The following is a 20,081-nucleotide window of genomic DNA, read 5'->3' on the forward strand; positions in this document are numbered from 1 at the left end:
CTTTACCATTTTTGTTCGTTTGTTTCAAACTAAAGCTGCATTTAATGGGACTGTTAGTTATATTGGAATACTGTTATATTGGAATACTGTTTTAAAAAAAACTCTGCCCCTCTGCCAGGACTGTAACATATGGGCTGCTAAAGTCCCTATTTAACACCTTTTCTAGATTGCACCAGAGAAGTGCTTTCTGTAAAAGAGGATCATTAAAGCTAATGGTTGGAGTTCAGAGACCAGTAAACTACATAAAATCTTACTTTCTACCCATTTTTAATTCTATGTTTAGATGCAATATTTGAGCATCTGACTTTTATTACACCATGAGAGCATGACACCCATTTGACTATTTTTATTCTCTTCTTTATTGAAATGATGTGTGGTATTTTTTTGTGTGTATTTTTTAAATGCATAAAGATATTGCAGAAATTAGTGTCATGGGAAACTATATGTTTACTTTAAATATTTAATTAGAAGCCTCTTCCATGAGCTGAAAGACAAATCTCTTGGCATAATTATGGAATAACATTTTTTCCACTCTCACTGCTGCTATCTAATATCTAGTTTTACGGGCTTACAAAAATTGTGTGATGAAACTAACATAGTATAACGGTCTCCAGGTCTCTGCCCATACTATTATTGATGAATCTTTATTTGTATGAAAACAATAGCACACACACACGCATTTATATACACATAGTGTATGAATATGTATATAACGTCTGCCTAAGCCTCAAGTTTGGCTGAATTATTCCATTTATACTTTTCACATAAGAAAAAATTATCTATAGATTTGCCTGTCTGTAAAATATGTCATACTTAACTTTTTCAAGTAAAAGGTAAAGCTTCTTATTGCTTTAAATTTTAAATATTTTTCTTTTAGCTGGAATGTAATCCCATACTGAATATATTTCTTTCAATTTCCACCTACTTTTTTTATGACATGCTGAAGTAACTTTAGTAAATGAAATTTCACTGACAATTTATTTCAGCCTTTATTATATTTTCTACCAAAATTCAAGCTGTTGAAACAAACAAAAAAAAAATTACTGGTTTTGTTATTACAAAAAACAAGTGAGAAATTTTAATTCACAAAGGATGAAAACCACAGGACACTGATATTACTGTACATACAATATTACAATAAATTGATAAGACATTTAAGACTTTACACACACACACTTTGACAAAAGAAACACAGGACAATATTAATCACTGATATGTCCATAAAGACTGAGAGAAAGAACATTACTGATTGGAGTCTGATTGTTTTCCTGGCACACCATCACTATATATGCCAGTCCTAAATCATGTGGTATTATTAGGATATCTTTAGGCAAATGTTAACATTCTCACTTGAGGGTTTATTCTCCCTGCCCAAAACAATTCACTTTCCCTAGCTATCAAGTAATTTGGCTTGTCATCAACTTAACAAGACCACAACAACAAACAAGTCTTACCACAAAACTCAGGCGAGAGGTTTTTAGACAGATCATACAAAACATTTGTTCCGAAGGAAGGCAAGCTATAAATTATAAATTAATTTCTAAGAAAAAGAGACCTGGTTACAAATCATTCACTTTCAAATTTTGATGAATAAAAAATGGAGGCAGGGAGGATGTACTGGCATGGAGCGAGTAGAAAAGATGTAAAATGAGGAAAATATATTTGCCACAGAAAATATTAGATTCAGTTGATTTTTAAATGAGGTATACCAGCATATGCAAAAACAAAATATTAAAAAACCAAAATAAACATCTCTAATGGGAAAAAAATTTCTAAACCTCTTATAGTTTTCTTTATTCAGATTAGACATTTCATATACAGCAGTTAATCTAAAAAAATACATTTTAAAAAATCTTCAACAAACCATGCTCTCTGTAACAAAACCTTCCAAACCCTGTTTTATTATACAAATTAATCTACATTAGTAATATAAGAAGAAATTCTCAAATTTAGCAATGTCATTTTCTGACATTCATCTAATTTACATATAGGTTTCCACTATCATACTGCAGTTAGAATTCGGCAATAAATTGTTTTCTAATGTATTCTGTACATATTAAATAACCTAAAGGCTCTTCTGGTAGTGCATTTACCATTTAGCAAGTCTAATCAGTATTTTTCCAGTACCATTTGCAATACAGTGATTTGCCTGTAAATGTAATTAAAACCTAAAAGTGCGTAGTTAATTTTATCAAATAACAACCTATTTTGGGAGAAGACCTAGTATTCACAGAAAAGATCACCAATATCATGATTAGAAATGTTGGCTTAGAATATACTTTGAGGCTATACAACACAACTTTATACATAAGCTGAAGGACATTAAGTCTTCAGCCCATATTTACATAAAATAACGTGTTTCCACAGGATCATACCAAGAAGTCAGTATGGCACTAGATATAATTAGAATTGTTAGCTAAATCAGTGTAGCACAGACAGCTCCAAAATACCCTGAACTGGCCTATGCTAAATAAACTCCAGTATATCACAGTGTTTTATGTAATATTAGTGTGCTGCCCAAACAAGCAACTAAGATATCCCATAAGGATGCTGTGCAATACAGCAAAAGATAAAGCCTCTGTCAAGGAATTATATCTGGGTTATAAATTATAAATTTTAGCACTTAGCCTGCACTACATGCAAAAACCTTGAGGAAGAAATACACAGGTATCAAAACAGATATACTTCACTTTGTTTAAAATGCCCAGGAGAGATTTCCAAATAACTGATAGTAACTATTGTTCTATCAATTAATAAACCTAACAAGAAGATCTACATTATCCAGTTTGAGAAAAAAAAAAATGTAGTTTTCTTACCAAATTATTCAGTGTATATGACTGGTTAGATTTGCAACTTTTTATTTTTACTGAAATTCAGAGTATGGAATGCAAACAATTCAGGATAAAATTAAACACAGTTTTATCACCTTGCAACAAAGCAGCAAATATGAGGGCCTACTACCCATTTTGACTCTTCCAGTCCCTCTGTTCCCTCAAAAAGTGCAAAATCAAAGAGTCACTGCTTGGTCCAAAAACAAAATACAACATGTATAAGGATTTAAAATCTGATGAAATCCGGTTCCTATGCTACAAGTTGTCTTCAATATGAAATCAACGTCCGAAGATGGAATTTATTTCCAGAAGAATTAATTCTACAATCTGGTTTTGGTAGACAGTATGAATTGCGATATTACCAGTCTCTTTCTCTGGCTTTAATAAGGTAGGACCAAAAACAATTGCTATACTCTGATAGGTCATCCGGTTTTTTTCTCCATTTTCTATAACTCTAAGGGGGAAAAGATAAATTGTTAATAGAGAAAATCTTAGAAAATGAGGTAAATTCTTCCAACTGTATTATAAACATAAACAGTTGGTTTGCATTTAAAAATGAGAAATAATTTTCATTTTCTGAAGGTACATATTTATACTAAATATAAATTATTTAGCCAAGTAGAATTCAGTCCAAATATCATGTGAAACTCTCTTCTGGATAAATACAGCTGGAAAGTTTAATTAAATATATTCTAATAAACTTAAATGTGGTATTTTAGCTTAGCATTTAAAATAAGACAAACTTAAATATGACTTACAATACAGGTGACAAAGATTACTGCACTAGGTTGAGGGGGGTAAGTTTCATTAGAGCACAGAGCTTAAACTTTCAATTTTACTCACTTTATGTGTTGTTGTTTTTTAAATCTCTCACTGAGTCATTTAGTTTAGTATTCTAGTGGTTGTGTTCTTTCAGAAGGAAAAAATCAGTTATTAAAATAGCTTTGTAGTAACTTAGAGCAATGATGGCTTTATTTTAAGGTGATTTGACAGTCCTTATTTAATAACCAGTCTCATCTTCATATTAATTAAATTTAACAATTTCTAACACCAACCACACCCTTGCTAGGCATTACTTCACACATGATATCTATTTCAATGCAATCTTTATACCAAACCCTATTGCCTATGAGGAATTGAGGCTCGAGGAGCTCTTTATCAGGTTGCAAAGACAGTAAACATCATAGCTGGTATCTAAACCTGGGTCTGAGTGACCAAGCCTCCTGGGTATACTGCACCATGTTTCATAACTATGCAGTTCTTCTATTTTTTGTTTTCCTAATTACTATTTCTCTTTTGTGCCAAGACTTTTACCTTTTGAGATGCCTAAAAAGGAGCTGCATTGTATCTTGATTTGGCTTTGGCAACTGTTTGATTAGGTCCTTAACAGCAGTGACTCGCTGTCTTGGTTCTTGTTCTGAAAAAAAAAAAAATAGTAAGTAGAACTGAAACTGAAAAGCAGTGACATAGTTTGGAACTTGTTATTTGGTGATTCACAGTGACATCTGGTGGTCACATTTATAATTTCTGTAGCAAACCATTTAAAAAAAAAAAAAAAAAAAAAATTCACCAGAATGCAGTGACTTAATCTGTATAGAGGATTTTCAGCATATAGAAAAAAAAGAGTGTTTAATTACATACTTACTTATTGCATTCACAAAATCATTAAAGTGATTAAATGTAAAAAGTGGTTCTGGTAATTCTCGAAAAAACATTTTGAGTGCTCCAGTGATGACATGAATATCTTCCCATTTACTATCATTCAAGTTCAATTTTTCATCTGGAAAAACAGTTAAAATAGAACAATTTTAAATTACTTTAAATTTTAACAGCTTTGAGTGATTCTTTTGGATATAACAATAGGGACTATGATCTTACCATGATTGACTGCAAATCTCAGTTTCTGAATCACTGCAAGGTTGCCGCTTACTCTGTATATCCCATCAACATCCAAACCTAAGAAACAAATAATATTTTTAGGTTTAAAGAACTTGTTTGCCTCTCCTAAAGAATTCTTATTAATTAACATTAGCATGAATGACTTTGTCTATAAATATTGGGTCGGCAGCTAAGTAATTGCGGGTTTCACACATATATGGCTTCAGTTGAATTTTTAGGTTTGCAGACGTAGTACAAATGTAAAACACATTTTGTTATTTGATAGTTGGCTATTCAGCTGTTAATCAGTAAAAAAAAGTTTTTTGATCTGTTTTGTAGTTTTCGTTTGGCGTTCGTTGAAAAATGGAAAATCAAAAGGAACATTTTCGTCATATTTTGCTTTTTTATTTCTGCAAAGGGAAAAACGCATCGCAAGCTCATAAAAAGTTATGTGCTGTTTATAGTGATGAAGCCTTAAAAGAACGGCAGTGTCAAAATTGGTTTGCCAAATTTCGTTCTGGTGATTTTTCACTCAAAGATGAAAAACGCTCTGGTCGTCCAGTTGAAGTTGATGACGCCCTAATCAAAGCAATAATCAATTCGGACTGTCACAGTACAACACGTGAGATTGCAGAGAAGCTTCATGTATCACATACCTGCATTGAAAATCACTTAAAACAACTTGGCTATGTTCAAAAACTCGATACATGGGTTCCTCACGAACTGAAAGAATCACAGTTAACGCAACGCATTAGCAGCTGCGATTTGCTAAAGAAACGTAATGAAAATGATCCATTTTTAAAACGACTGATAACTGGCGATGAAAAATGGGTTGTTTACAACAATATCAAGCGGAAAAGATCATGGAGCAGGCCAGGTAAACCAACTCAAACAACATCAAAAGCTGATATTCATCAAAAGAAGGTTTTGTTATCAGTTTGGTGGGATTACAAAGGAATTGTCTACTTTGAACTCTTACCACCCAACCGAACGATCAATTCTGATGTCTACATTGAACAACTAACGAAATTAAACAGTGCAGTTGAAGAAAAGCGGCCCGAATTGACAAATCGAAAAGGTGTTGTATTCCATCATGACAATGCAAGGCCACACACATCTTTGGTCACTCGGCAAAAATTAATGGAGCTTGGTTGGGATGTTTTGCCACATCCACCATATAGTTCTGACCTTGCACCATCTGATTACTTTTTGTTTCGATCTTTACAAAACTCCTTGAATGGTAAAAATTTCAATAATGATGATGATGTCAAACCGTACCTGATTCAGTTTTTCGCTAATAAAAACCAGAAGTTTTTTGAACGTGGGATTATGATGCTGCCTGAAAGATGGCAAAAGGTCACTGATCAAAATGGGCAATACATTACAGAATAAAGTTATTTAGTTCCATGAAAAAATTGTCTTTGATTTTCTTTAAAAAATCCGCAATTACTTAGTTGCCGACCCAATAGTTGGCAGAGAAAGGGTGGAGATTCACTCTGAATTTTATTTTAATAAACAGCAACAACTATATTTTATCATGTAAACTGTGAATCATCTCAGGGAAATCATTTCATTCAATTTGAAATACTAACAATTTAAGATAAACTTCTACAAACACCTGGGGATAGTTCTACAAGTAAAGAAAGCTAATAGATAAAATCAGCCCACCCATCTTTTTATGCCATCTTATAATGTATCAATAAATGCCATAAGTACTCTTAAAAATGTTTGCCATATTAATATGTGCTTGTGGCAAACTTAGTACAAGCTAACAACTAAAATAATGGTTTAATAAAAATAATCGATAATTTGATAATTTAGTAACTTATTTTATATCTGGGATAGAATCATTTGAAATTCACCCAATTAAGCCTAAAAATTCAAATATTCATTAAATATTTGATAATGCTATACACATTTTTTTTAAAAAGCTATTCAAAGAGAATCAGAGATGAGATCTGAACTAGCAATTATGAATTATGAAAATATTTAATTGTACAAGATATTTTTGAAGATATACAGATATAATAATGTGGTTAGTCAAGATACTGTTAATTTATATAAAACTAGTATAAATATTATAAATATGTTAAAATTAATCAAAATAGACATTAGTCTGTCTCTTATTTTACAGTAAAAATAGATTAGATAACTTTATAGTTCAATCATTTAAGTTTTAAAATATCTCATTTTTATTATAAACAAAAAATTTTCTCTTAGTAAGTAAACATAATCTCTTCATATCTTCTACATTGTCAAATCATTTAATAAAATCAGTTTCAAGTCCAGCCGGGTATAGCTCAGCGGTTGAGCATCAACCCAGGAACTAAGAGGTCACTAGTTTGATTCTCGGGTCAGGGCACATGCCCGGGTTGCAGGCTCAGTTCCCAGTGGGGGGGGGGGGGGGGGGGGGGGGGGGTGTCGCGTGCATGTGGGAGGCAGACAATCAATGATTCTCTCTCATCATTGATGTTTCTATCTCTCTCTTCCTCTCCCTTCCTCTCTGAAATCAAAAAAATACATATATTTTAAAAAATCAGTTTCAAAATCACAAACTTCATTTTAAGCAAATGCCAACTCTAAATAGCTTCAAAGAACACCAGATGCTAAGCAATCATAAGCACTGAACATTTTAATGGATGCCCACAAAGGTCTTAATTTAAAACAGATACAAACACGTAAGTTCTTTGCAAACAAGATGCTTTTCTTAACATCTTTCAACTATGAAGAACTTTTGGTTTCATCACTCAAAATCATAAAAACCCTAGGGATTTTGATGGCAAAACAATAGGTTGGTATGCTTAACATTTTTTTAAAAATTATTTTCTTACCATATTCTTCAACATGTTCGATGCATAATTTCACAAATTTTGGCACTGTGTCATTCTCTCTCTGACACAGATTAGCAAGATTGGCTCCAAATACCTGATCTGAAAGAGATCATTTTTTCAAAAAGAATCACTTTGCTAAAATTTAGTTCACAAAACAGCTAAACCATTTCATAGTGCAATAAAGCCACTGAGTGCATCCAGAATTGCTTACCATGATTTATACTCTATATGATTTGCACTCTGTTTATTTCTTCCAATTTCATTTCAAGCAATTTTCCTTCTTTACTAAATTCCATGAACACCTCACTTATATTTGCTTGAGAACTTTATTATTTTCTATACCATCAGTAGAGATCAATATTCCCCTAAATTCAGCTCCTCCTCATCTCATCAATTCTGGTCTCAGCTAAATGTCATCGCCATAGGAAAACCCTCTGAACATCCTATCTATCATAACCCACTTCCAGTCACTATTTCATTACGATGTTAGATTATTCATAGGCATTACTCTTTTAAATTATGTTGTCCATCTCTCACTTTTATATATAAGTTTTGTGAGGGCAAGGACCTCGCAACTGAACTCTTGGCACTTGGTACATACTCAAGTATTAAAACTAGTAGGTGCATGCCCATCACGAGCCAACACTTGATTTCACAAAATATATTTCAAAGACTTCTATTAATCTTTCAGCCCAAAAGCTTTGAAATGCCAACACTTGTGCTAAGCATTCATGAAAACAAACAAAATACCTGAAGTAGTGAATAACAACATAAAATGGCAAGAGTTTATATTTCTCAGTGAAAAGGCCTGGTGAACAAATTAGTGGCTGTTTCAATTCATTTATTTTTGAGATTTTGTTTTTTTTTAAGGTTCTAAACTCTTAAAAAAAAGATTTTAATTACCTTTGGAATTAAACATGCTTGTATAATAAGAATACTTTATATTGTTTAAGTCTTATTATATGATTTTAAAAGAATGCTTTCTTACAAAGACAAGATCCTGCATTACGGTTCTTTTAATGAAATAACAAATATACTAATTTTTTAATTATCTTAAGTGAGAACTGAAAATAAATTAAAATAAAATTGCTTGTTCACTATTTTTTTTTCCTTCTTTCTACTGTGCTGATTGTCTATTCAAAATTTCTTCTGATCTGTACATCTCAAAACTGAAAATCATGTATTCTAAAAGTGTGCCATGTGCCCAGTGGGTGTTACTCAGGTGTTGAATATCAACCTATGAACCAGGAGATCACGGTTCATGCCCAGATTGCAGACTTGATACCCAGTGTGGGGCATGCAGGAAGCAGCTGATCAATGACTCACTCTCATCATTGATGTTTCTCTCTCTTTCTCTGTCCCTCTCCCTTTCTCTCTGAAATAAAAATATATGTATTTTTAAATAATAAACAAAAATGTGCCACCCATATGATCATACTTGTGTAGTTTTTCTAGTACAGAGTTGCTAAAAACTTGTTTGGTATTTATGTCTGCTCAATGCTTTAGTTAAAATAACTCTTCATGTGGATTTTAAAACTCAATTCTAATTACTCAAATGTATTTTAATCACTGAACCTAAAAACTTTATGTGTAAGGAAAAGGAATATGAAAATTTTTATTTTTGGAAAACTTTTAGTTTTTAATTTAAAATGTCTTATTTCTGATTTCATATTTCTACCTACCTTTAATATAACCTTTTTCACGTACAGCTTGTAAAGTGGGGCGCCGTGTAAGAAACTTCTTTAAATTTTTCTTAGTTTTTTTCTGTTCTGAAGAATCGATGCTAGACACTTTCATGGCTTAAAACAAACAGATATTATGCATTTCATAAAATAAAAACCTTTTGAAAAAAGTTTTTCCAGCTCACACTCAAAATATATTAATCTGATATATAAAAATCACAGTATAAATTCAGTTATTCTGACTTTAATATGGTTTAAGAGTAACATGTGAGGAATCAAACTAACACAGACTTTCTCAAAGTGAAAAACCAAACAATACGTTCCATTTTTATAACTAAGACTGATCACAAATTGTACATTCTTTAGTATATATGTCAAGACATTTCCAAGTTACCCTAATTCACATTCACTATTTTATAAAGAATACTAGAGGCCTGGTGCAGAAATTTGTACATGGGTGGGGTCTGGCCAGCCCACCCTTACAGGGGCCGATTGGGGCCGAAGGGGTTGACCACGGGTGGGGCCAGCCAGGGGAGGGGCTACAGGAGGTTAGGAGGGCCAATTGGGGCCCGGATTGGGCCAGCTGACTGCTGCAGTGTGTGTCATAGCAACTGGTCGTTCTGGTAGCTGGGCTTTTACATATATAGATACAACTTATCTTCTTTAACTCTCCATCAGTTTTAGAAGGTAAAAATAAAACTCAGCAATGCTAGCCAGTTTGGCTTGGTGGATAGAGCATTGATTGGCCTGTGGACCAAAGGTCCTAGGTTCAATTCTGTTCAAGGGCACATACTTTGGTTGCAGGCTCCTTCCTGGCCCGGGCCCTGGTCAGGGCTTGTGCAGGAGGCTACCAATCAATGTGTTTCTCTCACATCATTGTTTCTCTCTGTCTTTCCCTCTCTCTTCCACTCTCCCTAAAAATAAATGAAAAAATATCCTCGGGAGAGGATTAACCAAAAAAACAAAAGAGCTGCAAAAAAAAATTATCCTATATGATAAAGAGCTAATATGCTCATTAGACTGGACAGTGGAATGACCTTCCAGAACCACCTTCTGGAACAACAAGTGAGCAGGGACAGGGCCAGCAAGCCTGCACTGCCAGGACAGCTATGGCGGTCCTGGCTCCCCCTTCCACAGAGATGGCAGGAGAGGGAGCTGTGTGGTCCCAGTCCTGCAACTTCCGCAGAGGCGGGTGGGAGGGGGGATGGCACAGTCCTGACGCCTCCACAGAGTAGGGACAGAGTGCAACCACAGCGCTTCAACCTTCCATGGCCTCCCCCCTGACAAGCCTGGCCCCCAATCTCCCCCACCACCACCAGTGGGTGGGGAACAGAGCCAGTGATAAGGAGCAGGGAGTCAGGCTTCTGGTTGAGCAGCGCTCCTACGGCGCCCCCCCCCCACACCCCACCCCCTGCAATCCTGCTCAGCCAGAAGCCAGGCTCAAGGCTGGTGAGCGCAGCAGCAATGGTAGGAACCTCTCTTGCCTCCACAGCTTGCAAGCAGTAAAGAGTGAGGGGTCCTGGACTTCAAGAGCCCCGACCTGTGAGAGAAGGGTGTCTGAGTGCTGGCAGGCAGACATCCCCCAAGGTGTCCTGGGCTGTAAGAAGGCACAGGCCAGGCTGAGTGAACTACCCCCCATCCCCCCACCCCCACCCCAGTGCACATATTTCGTGCACTGGGCCTCTAGTAAAACATAAACCAAAAAATTCCTATTCTTACTGTACTAGGTAGAGAGAGAGAAAGAGAGAGAACTAGCTTAATTATTTATAGGTTAGGCTAAGTTTCATCATAATTATCTACACACTAAACTAATTCTTTGGAAAATGTTGTATACTGCCTTTAATACTGTTTTTTTTTTTATTACAATAACAATTCAAAAGTAAATTTCTTGAAAAATAACTACATTTGTGAAAACAATATATTAGTAAAGAATTAAAGTAAGAGAATTTGTATCTGTTTACACTGTTATATGGTAACAATTTCAGTAATAGGCCTAAATTTCATTGGAGTATGAGAGAACAAAAATAGAACTGATTTTCTAATCACTCAGTTAATTTGAAGGCTAAAAATAAATTCTCAGTTATATATGGATTTGTTAAAATAGATTTAACAAAGTTCAGAGTCAAAGCTAATTTAAACAATGTAATTCACAAGACAATGCTTTCTTAAAACTGCTGGCCTAGCTCTGGTTCTTTATGTACAGAGGATCTGGAGATATGGGTGCATGCAGCTATATCTGCACAGATGGCTGCCTGGTGTCCAGTATGACTTTTGATGTTTTAAAGTTTAAGATTCTATCTAGAATCATAAACAATAATTATATATTTTTAAATCAATAAAATTTAGTTCCTTAGAGACCTCAAAAAAAGTTCATCCTAATATATATTTTTTCTCTTTAAGAATCACAGTCCCTCAAAATTAATATGATGCTCCAGGGATGCATACAATGAAGGTGAAAAAATAACAATGAGTTAACATGGAGAGTATTACAACATTAAACTTGCAAGTATTTCATCTTATAACTTTTTTATAACAGTAGAGATTTCACTTAGCTTTTACATATATATATTTTTTTTAATCTTTGAAAAGCAAAGAGAATAAGCTCTCTCAAACCACTAGCCAAATAGAGAAAGAATAACTTACAACGAAGTTTTCTAGGATCCTTATGGTCTTTTTCTTTATCTTGTTTTTCTATTCCTGGTGAATCTGGTGTGTCCTCTTCAATTGCTTCAACAGTTTCTACTGGCTATGGGTTGCAGATTTCGCAAACATGTATTACTTTTGATATTGCTTTAGATGTAACAGCATAAATTTCAGAATAATCACTGACTTTTCAAATTATTTTAGGGAACCAATTAGCATATAACAGGTATGATTTAGGTATTTGATAAATCATTTAAATTAGACTGTTTTTTTCTCCTTAGATGGCATTAATTCTGAATTTCCAAAAAGGAAAATTACTGATAATTCATAAGACAATGGATTTACACTGATGGTGAAGTGATCTTGCCTCATTTTGATCAACTGCACATGAGTATCAGTAATAACAGTTAAAAGGTCAGGTTACAATCTATGGTGCTAGAACAAGATGAAGCTACATTCTGAGAAAATGGCACAAGAAAACTACATTTTGTGTCAATAGTTAATCATTATTCAGACTCATAGATGTTAGGAATTGAAAGAAGTCCTAGGGATCTTAATTTAAGGTCTAACCACTTTTATAGGTTAAAAAACTGGACTGAGTTCTCAAAGCCAACCTTGCATTTTGCCTTTCACACTGATATCTTTATTCAACCAAGAATTCATTTTTCTGTATCATGTAGGGAAAGGCTCAAATTTCTTCTTGAATATCCAGCTGGCCCAGCATTATTTACTAAAAAATTTATTCTTACTCAGTAATCTACAGTGATATATCTGGCATAAAGTGTCCACAGATACAGGGGTCTATGGTCTTTGTATCTATCCTGGTATGGATACAACATTGTATTAAATAATATAGCTTTCCTGAAGTCTTGGCATATGATAGAGCAGTTTCAGTAGAAAACGTAATGAGATTTTTAATGGATTCAAAAATCTCTAATCTATAAATTTATAAATCATTTATAAATATATTGTATCTTTACATTATTGAGCCTTTTAATTTATGAACGTAATATATTTCTCATTTAATTAGGTTTTCTTCAATGTCTCTCCATAAAGTTTTGCAATTTTCCCCGCCAAGGTCTTGCATATCTCTTACTACTTAGTATCTTTTGCCACTTTGTAAATGGTTCATGTTTTTAAATCTCATAGTAATAAGTTCCTATCCTTTCACTTGGTTTATTCCCTGGTTTCAATTCTAAAAAACAAAACAAATGAACAACAACAAAAAACTTTCTCTGTAAGGCCTTCCCTTACCTTGACTTTTAGAATAAGGTTGGTCCCTACTTAATCAGTATTTTTATAGTATGTTATACATCCCATACCATCATAAAACTCACCACATGTCATTATATGAATTGGTCAGTTGTCTGTCTTCAGTAATCATCTATCTTTTTATGGTAAGCTCCAAATAAAGAAGTATAACATCTGACTGCATGCTGCTATATCCCCAGTTCATAAGGTATGCACACATTTGCCAAATGAATGCACCCAGACTTGCTTACAAGAAAGCTCACATTGGGTAGAGTAGATGGCACATTTAAAAAGATAGATTGGGCTCAGGTTGTTGAATTTAAATGGGAGTTACAGAAGGTTTCTAAGCAGGAAAGAACTGTAAAATTGACATAAGAAAGTTTTATATTGCAATGGCATTAAAAATTAATTGGTGGGGAACTCAGAAACTAAAAAAGCAATCCTATTTACGATTGCAACAACAAAAAAGTAAGATACCTAGGAGTAAACTTAACCAAAAAGGTAAAAGTTCTGTACATGGAAAACTATAGGACATTGAAAAACGAAATCAAGAAAATAACAAACAAAAAAAAAAAAATGAAAGTGCATACTATGTTCATGGATTGGAAGAATTAACAACATTAAAATGTCTATACTACCAAAAGCAATCACTAGTAAAATACCAATGGCATACTTCACAGAATTAGAACATATACTCTGAAGATTTATATAGGATCATAGAAGACCCAGAATAGCTGCAGAAATCTTGAGAAAGAAGTACAGAGTAGGAGGGATCACAATACCAGATATAAAACTATACTACAAAGTAATTATAACCAAAATAGCCTGGTACTGACACAAGAACAGGCATACAGACCAATGGATCAGAACAGAGACTCTAGAAATTGACCCACACCATTACAGTCAATTAATATTTGATAAAGGAGGTAAGAACATACAATGGAGTAAAGACAGTCTCTTCAATAAATGGTGTTGAGAAAACTGGACAGACACATGCAAAAAGATGACACTAGACCACCAATTTACACCATACAGAAGAATAAACTCAAGGTGGATAAAAGACTTAAATGTAAGGCATGAACCCATAAACCATAAAGGTCTGTGCATGGTGTAGAGGGAAGGAGGATTGGAGGGAGGAAGGGAACGAGGGAGGGGTAGATATGAGTCATTTGATAGAAGAGGTAAAAGAGGAAAAGTTAAAGCATACTCAGATTCTATATCAGGGTGTTTTGAACTGAGAGTCATAAAATTATGGAGTTTGAAAAGATACTTAGAGACAATCAAATCCAATCTCTTTATTTTATAAGTAAAATACTGATGCCCATAGAGGTAGTACCTTAGTAAGACCATAACTCATTAATTATGTGGCTTCACCTATAAAATCTCTGATAGACATCTTAATTACTAAAGCCAATGATTCCCAACTTTTTTTTTGTCTCTGTTACAGAAAAAACCATAACACATTGCCCTATGTATTCATTTTCAATTTTGTCACTGACATGTGATCCTTATTTAGGAGCAATGCCACATATGGTGAATGGGTAAAAATATAATCTAAGAAAGTATAGCTCTGAGTATAAACCTGCAGTTTTTTTAGTTACTACATACATAAGAAAAAATTTATTAGGAACATGAGGGCACTGGTTGGGGTATGAGGGAGAGCTAGAACATCTGAGAACACTTTGGTGTATTGGGGGATTAGATGTGTCACTAGTAAAAAAAAAAAAAAAAAAAAAAAAAGCATGCTAATTAAAAGACTACAGATTCATTTATTTTAGAATTTTGCCTCGGAACTACTTTCACCAAATAGTACTATTTCTAACTCATTCAGTCATTGAATAAATACTATGCACTAGGCATAGATCTGTCCCATCTTCTTGAACTATTTCTTTTAGAACCAATGCCTCATGTGAAAATTATTTACAATAATTTAAATATTTAAAATAGACACTATATAAATGAGAATGCTAAATCATTCACCAGCACCTGGGAATTACTAAAGTGATCACCGTCTTACCCACCTCTGTCAAATTATATATTAAGAATGTGTGTTTTTTCACATGAATATAGAGATGCAATAAACAATTAGAAAACCAAAATGAAAAGCTGCTCTGAAGTAAAAAAGTTTACCTAAGTCAAACACATACCTGATTATTGATAGTAGTACTAAGAACTTTAAACCAATCATTAATAACAGTATCATTATCAGACTGAATTAGCAATTCTGTTCCTTGACAGGTTTTCAGCTTTAGAGAAAAGGAAAAAGAAAGAAAAAAAAAAAAACAGAGAGAGAGAGAGCATGGTTAGTGCTTTCAACCAAATAAATGAATACATTTAATTCAAAATCTAAAAAACCACAAGCAGATTAGATACCATATAGTATATTATGTGATGAGAGGTTTAAGTACTACACAGCGATGGGACATCTCTTATTTTAGTATAAAATAATATCAACTGAATTCGTTATTTTTAAAATATATTTTATTGATTTTTTACAGAGAGGAAGAGAGAAGGATAGAGTGTCAAAAACATCAATCAGCTACCTCCTGCACACCTCCTACTGGAGGTATACATGCCCTTGACCAGAATTGAACCTGGGACTTTTCAGTCCGTAGGCCGTCAGCTCTATCCACTGAGCCAAACCGGTTAGGGCTCAGCAGAATTCTTTTATAAAATGTAAAGTTTTTCTTACAATAAAGTTTCAGTGAAAATCTTAATTTAGGGTCTCAAATTCCATTACACAAATTACATAATACCTGCTGAAATATAATATACTTTATCATTAAAAAATGTTTAAGAATCAAAGCCATACATTTTAAATTAGAACTGAAACATAATTCATAAAACCTATGATACTTTTATATAAATCTGAGAAATTTCCCCTCTCTAGCTAAAAAATAAATGTAGGAAAAATGTACAAAGAGTTAGACTTTCATTATTTCCTATTTAATAGAAAATATAATGGCTTAATACAGAGATAGCACAGATGATATATGCCATCTCCCTTTTGGGAAGAAATATTACTAAATTTACTAAACATTACTAAAGTGTCAAATCATGAACTAACTCAAGTAAGAATACTACTGTATTGTGCTATCTGAAGGCAATAACAATTTACGTATAATTTCTTACTTCAACGTTTCTTATAATTGCTTGAGGTAAAGCAGTTGGAGAAAGCAATCCTATTTTCTGGTTGACAACTTTTTTCCCTAGAGAAACTTATGGCAATGTTTCCCAAACAATATTCTAAGACATATGCCTCAAGCACAGTTCCTGAAAAAAATGTTTTAAAAAGGTATTTGACCATTGAATCCTTTTCATTCTGGAATCAGTTATTGGCACTGCAAGGCTAATTCAGAAAATAGTAACTTTCTTCCTTGCGTTGGGTCAGGTCAGTCAACTAATACTGAATATTCAGTGTACATAAGAAACACTGTTAGAAGTTCTTAAAGATAAGGAAATAACATAAGTTTTTCTGCTTAAAATACAAAAAACTCTTTCATCATCTAGTGGGGAGAATAACTTACAGATGACGACAACCCACGGTACATTAAAATAAATGCTAATTTTAAAGCATAAAAACAAAGCAAAAGCTGCCGAAACCGGTTTGGCTCAGTGGTAAAGCGTCGGTCTGCGGACTGAAAGGTCCCAGGTTCGATTCCGGTCAGAGGCATGTACGTAGGTTGCGGGCACATCTCCGGCGGGGGGTATGCAGGAGGCAGCTGGTCGATGTTTCTCTCTCATCGACGTTTCTAGCTCTCTATCTCTCCCCCTTCCTCTCTGTAAAACATCAATAAAATATATTAAAAAAAAATAAAATAAAATAAAAAAACAAAGCTAAAGCATCAATGTTGTGGTAACGTTTCTTATGCAATATAGATGTTTGGCATGGGTTAATATCCAAGGTAAAATAATATACAGTGAAAATCAAAGAGGCAGGAAAACAGAAACTAATCCAATCTGCCTAGACAACAAGCTAGGAAAGGACTAAACCTTGAAGCTAGAAAGGAAGGTTTGGGTCTGAAAGATTGTTTGCAAAGAGAGCCTGAAAGATTCTTCCCATCTCTCTATCCATACTCTGCAATTTGACTTTTTACTGCTCGTCAACTGGTGGACTCTAATTCCCCACCTAGAATACTTGGCTGGCCTTTTTACTTGTGTTCACCAACAGAATATATTTTACATATGACTTCTAAATTTAGGTTGCAAGAAGTCTTGCAGCTTCCAAACCCCTCTTGGAACCCTGATTCCAACATTCGGGTCTAGTAATAATTAATGTCGTTTTTTTACATTCGTTTAAAATCTTGCTTGGCGTTGACTTGTATTGACATAACCTTCAAACACGTGGTATCTACAGAACGTGTGAAGTGCAATTAACAAGTTTTGCTTGAAAAAGTTTGTGTTTGGTTTGGTTTTTGTTGCAAAACTAGGGCTAAGAAGATGGCGGATGAAGAGCATATTCGACACTGCATGCTTTACGAGTTCCAATTAGGAAGAAAAGCAAGTGAGGCTGCAAAAAACATCTGTAGTGCTCTTGGTCAAGATGCAGTTAGCGCCAGAAAATGCCAGCGTTGGTTTGAGAAATTTCGCGAGGGAAATTTTTCGTTAGATGGCAAGAGTGGTCGAGGCCGTGTGTCCAATTTTGATCAAGAAGCTCTTCAAGCTCTTTTGGTGCAAAATCCTCAAATTACCCAACAAGAGCTTGCGACAACTTTAAATTGTTCACAAAAAACAATTTCCAATCAATTGCGTGCACTTGGCAAAGTCCAAAAGTTTGGAAAATGGGTTCCTCATGAGTTGACCTACAACAACCGTAATCAAAGAGTCACAATTTGCAGTTCGCTCCTCTCTCGTCAAAACCGTTTGCCGTTTTTAGAGCAAATTGTTACCGGAGATGAAGAATGGGTGCTGTATGTTAATTTGAAAAGGCGGCCTCAATGGTTGGACAAAAATGAGGCTCCGCAGCCCACGCCAAAACCTGACTTGCATGCGAAAAAAGTGATGTTGTGTGTTTGGTGGAATTTTAAAGGAATTCTTCATTATGAACTTTTACCATCTAACCAAACCATTACAAGTGCAGTGTATAGTGCCCAATTGGAAAGGTTAGCCCAAGCTTTAAGAGAAAAAGAACCCGCGCTGATTAATCGGAAGGGCGTAATTCTTCACCACGATAACGCACAACCGCATACTGCAAGAATCACTGCTGAAAAACTGCGCCAGTTGGAATGGGAAGTTCTCCCTCAACCTGCATATTCTCCTGATATTGCCCCTTCCGATTACCATTTGTTTCGTTCTTTGCAAAACTTTCTTCTTGGAAAAAAATTTAATAATGAAGAATGCCTCAAAAATGCATTGACCGAATTTTTTGCATCAAAATCACAAGAATTTTACAACAGAGGGATTAAAATGCTTCCTGAGCGTTGGGCACAAGTAGTAGAAAACAACGGCAACTATATTGTTGATTAAATTTTGTTGTATTGTTTAAATAAATTCGATTTAAAAAAGTATTAGAAAACGACATTAATTATTACTAGACCTAATATAAAAAAGCCTGGGGTAGCCTCCTTGAGAATTAGAGATCTTGTGGAGAAAGAGGCCTAGCAGACAGCTGGCACCAACACCAGAAAAGTGAACCATCCAGCCCCAGTCAAGCTACTGGGTAACTGAAGACTCATGAAAGATCAGAAGAATCACTCAAATTAAGCAATGTGACTCTTCGTAAGCTGCTAAATTGTGGGGTGGTCTGATATGCAGCAATAAATGATGCAAAATCATGAATTACTGCCCAGGGGTTTTTAATGACAGAATGGAAAGTATTTTTTAATATTAGATTTCAGAGTAAATGAAATCATACCTTTTTTAGTATTTCTGGTGAAAGGCAAGATTTGTGGGACAAAGGCTCGTAATATATGTGAGATCCTATAATTTATGCAATTAAAACCCAGTTCCTCATATCATCTGTTTTTCTTAATAAATATTGACTTAATTATACTGAAAGGCCATTTCCAAAGTCCAAAGTAACTAAAAAAAATAAGATCTAATCACAATAGTTAAGAATGTGAATTATACTCAGAAAAAAAATTTATTACCTCAAATACATTCTTTTTGCTGGATTTATCCTTGGAAGCCATCTCAATCGTCGCCCCCTTAAGGTCCACTGTGAACTCTGGTTTGGACTGATTACTCCCAAACTTCATGGTTAGAAAAAAGAGAGAAAAAAGCTTTAAGTGATATTCATTTACGTGTGTACATTCAAAAAGAATTAAGACCAACTTTATATCATTAACAATAAATCAAACAAGTAATTATCTCAAATTCTTCTCTTTCTCTATTATAAAATAACAATTTCCACTTTAAAACTGAAAAATGTCTGCAAGACATATATAGGTCATAGAAAAGGAAATAAAATGACAACTTCTATCATAAGAAAAATACAAAATAAAGCCACATTAAAATCTTTTTTCATCCAACAGTGTAGCAAAAATGAAAAGGAAAAAAAAAGGTAAGAAAATAAAATACAAACTTTTGAGGAAAAACTATGTTTGGTGAGGCTAGGGAATGTCTGGCCTGCGGGCTGTATAAGGCCTATGAAATAATTTGGTCTGGCCCTGCCAAGGTATTAGGGTTGAGTTAATTAAATGTTTGACCAAATATAGCAGGTTAATGTTTAAGTTGATAATTTTGTATGGCCCCTGAATGATGTTATGAATATCCAAATGGCCCTTGGCAGAAAAAGGTTCCCCACCCCCGCTACAGAGTATTAACGACTTCATATGTAAGTGGGGTATAAATTAGAACTCCTAGAGAGGAAAAATTGGTAATTCTATAGGGTGTCCAAAGAAATGTATACACACTTTTTTTCTGATAGCTCAATTGATGTTTCTTTCTTTTCAGATTTAATCCATTGGAATTAATAATTATTCAAAGTGTGTATACATTTTTTGGGACACAACCTATATATTTAC

The 20,081-nt window shown here is 34.1% G+C and overlaps 1 protein-coding gene across 5 annotated transcripts in view; it reads right to left on the reverse strand.

The window, feature by feature from the left end:
- Positions 1–970: 970 nt before the first annotated feature.
- The window catches only part of ARHGAP12 (Rho GTPase activating protein 12), a 132,021-nt gene continuing 112,910 nt past the window's right edge, over positions 971–20,081 (reverse strand). For 4 of the 5 annotated variants that reach the window (XM_084875880.1, XM_084875879.1, XM_084875877.1 and 1 more), the window contains 9 exons: positions 19,206–19,307; positions 15,264–15,362; positions 11,866–11,968; positions 9,223–9,339; positions 7,541–7,639; positions 4,710–4,787; positions 4,477–4,611; positions 4,146–4,248; positions 971–3,285 (listed from right to left, as the gene is read on the reverse strand). In XM_084875880.1, coding sequence (XP_084732006.1) covers positions 3,111–3,285; positions 4,146–4,248; positions 4,477–4,611; positions 4,710–4,787; positions 7,541–7,639; positions 9,223–9,339; positions 11,866–11,968; positions 15,264–15,362; positions 19,206–19,307 — 1,011 coding nt within the window. In that variant the 3' untranslated portion in view covers positions 971–3,110. The remainder of the gene's footprint in view (positions 3,286–4,145; positions 4,249–4,476; positions 4,612–4,709; positions 4,788–7,540; positions 7,640–9,222; positions 9,340–11,865; positions 11,969–15,263; positions 15,363–19,205; positions 19,308–20,081) is intronic. The other variant, XM_084875878.1, reaches the window with a different exon arrangement.

The sequence above is a fragment of the Pipistrellus hanaki genome (assembly GCF_964339955.1).
Source record: "Pipistrellus hanaki genome assembly, chromosome: 1".
NCBI classification, from domain to species: Eukaryota; Metazoa; Chordata; class Mammalia; order Chiroptera; family Vespertilionidae; genus Pipistrellus; species Pipistrellus hanaki.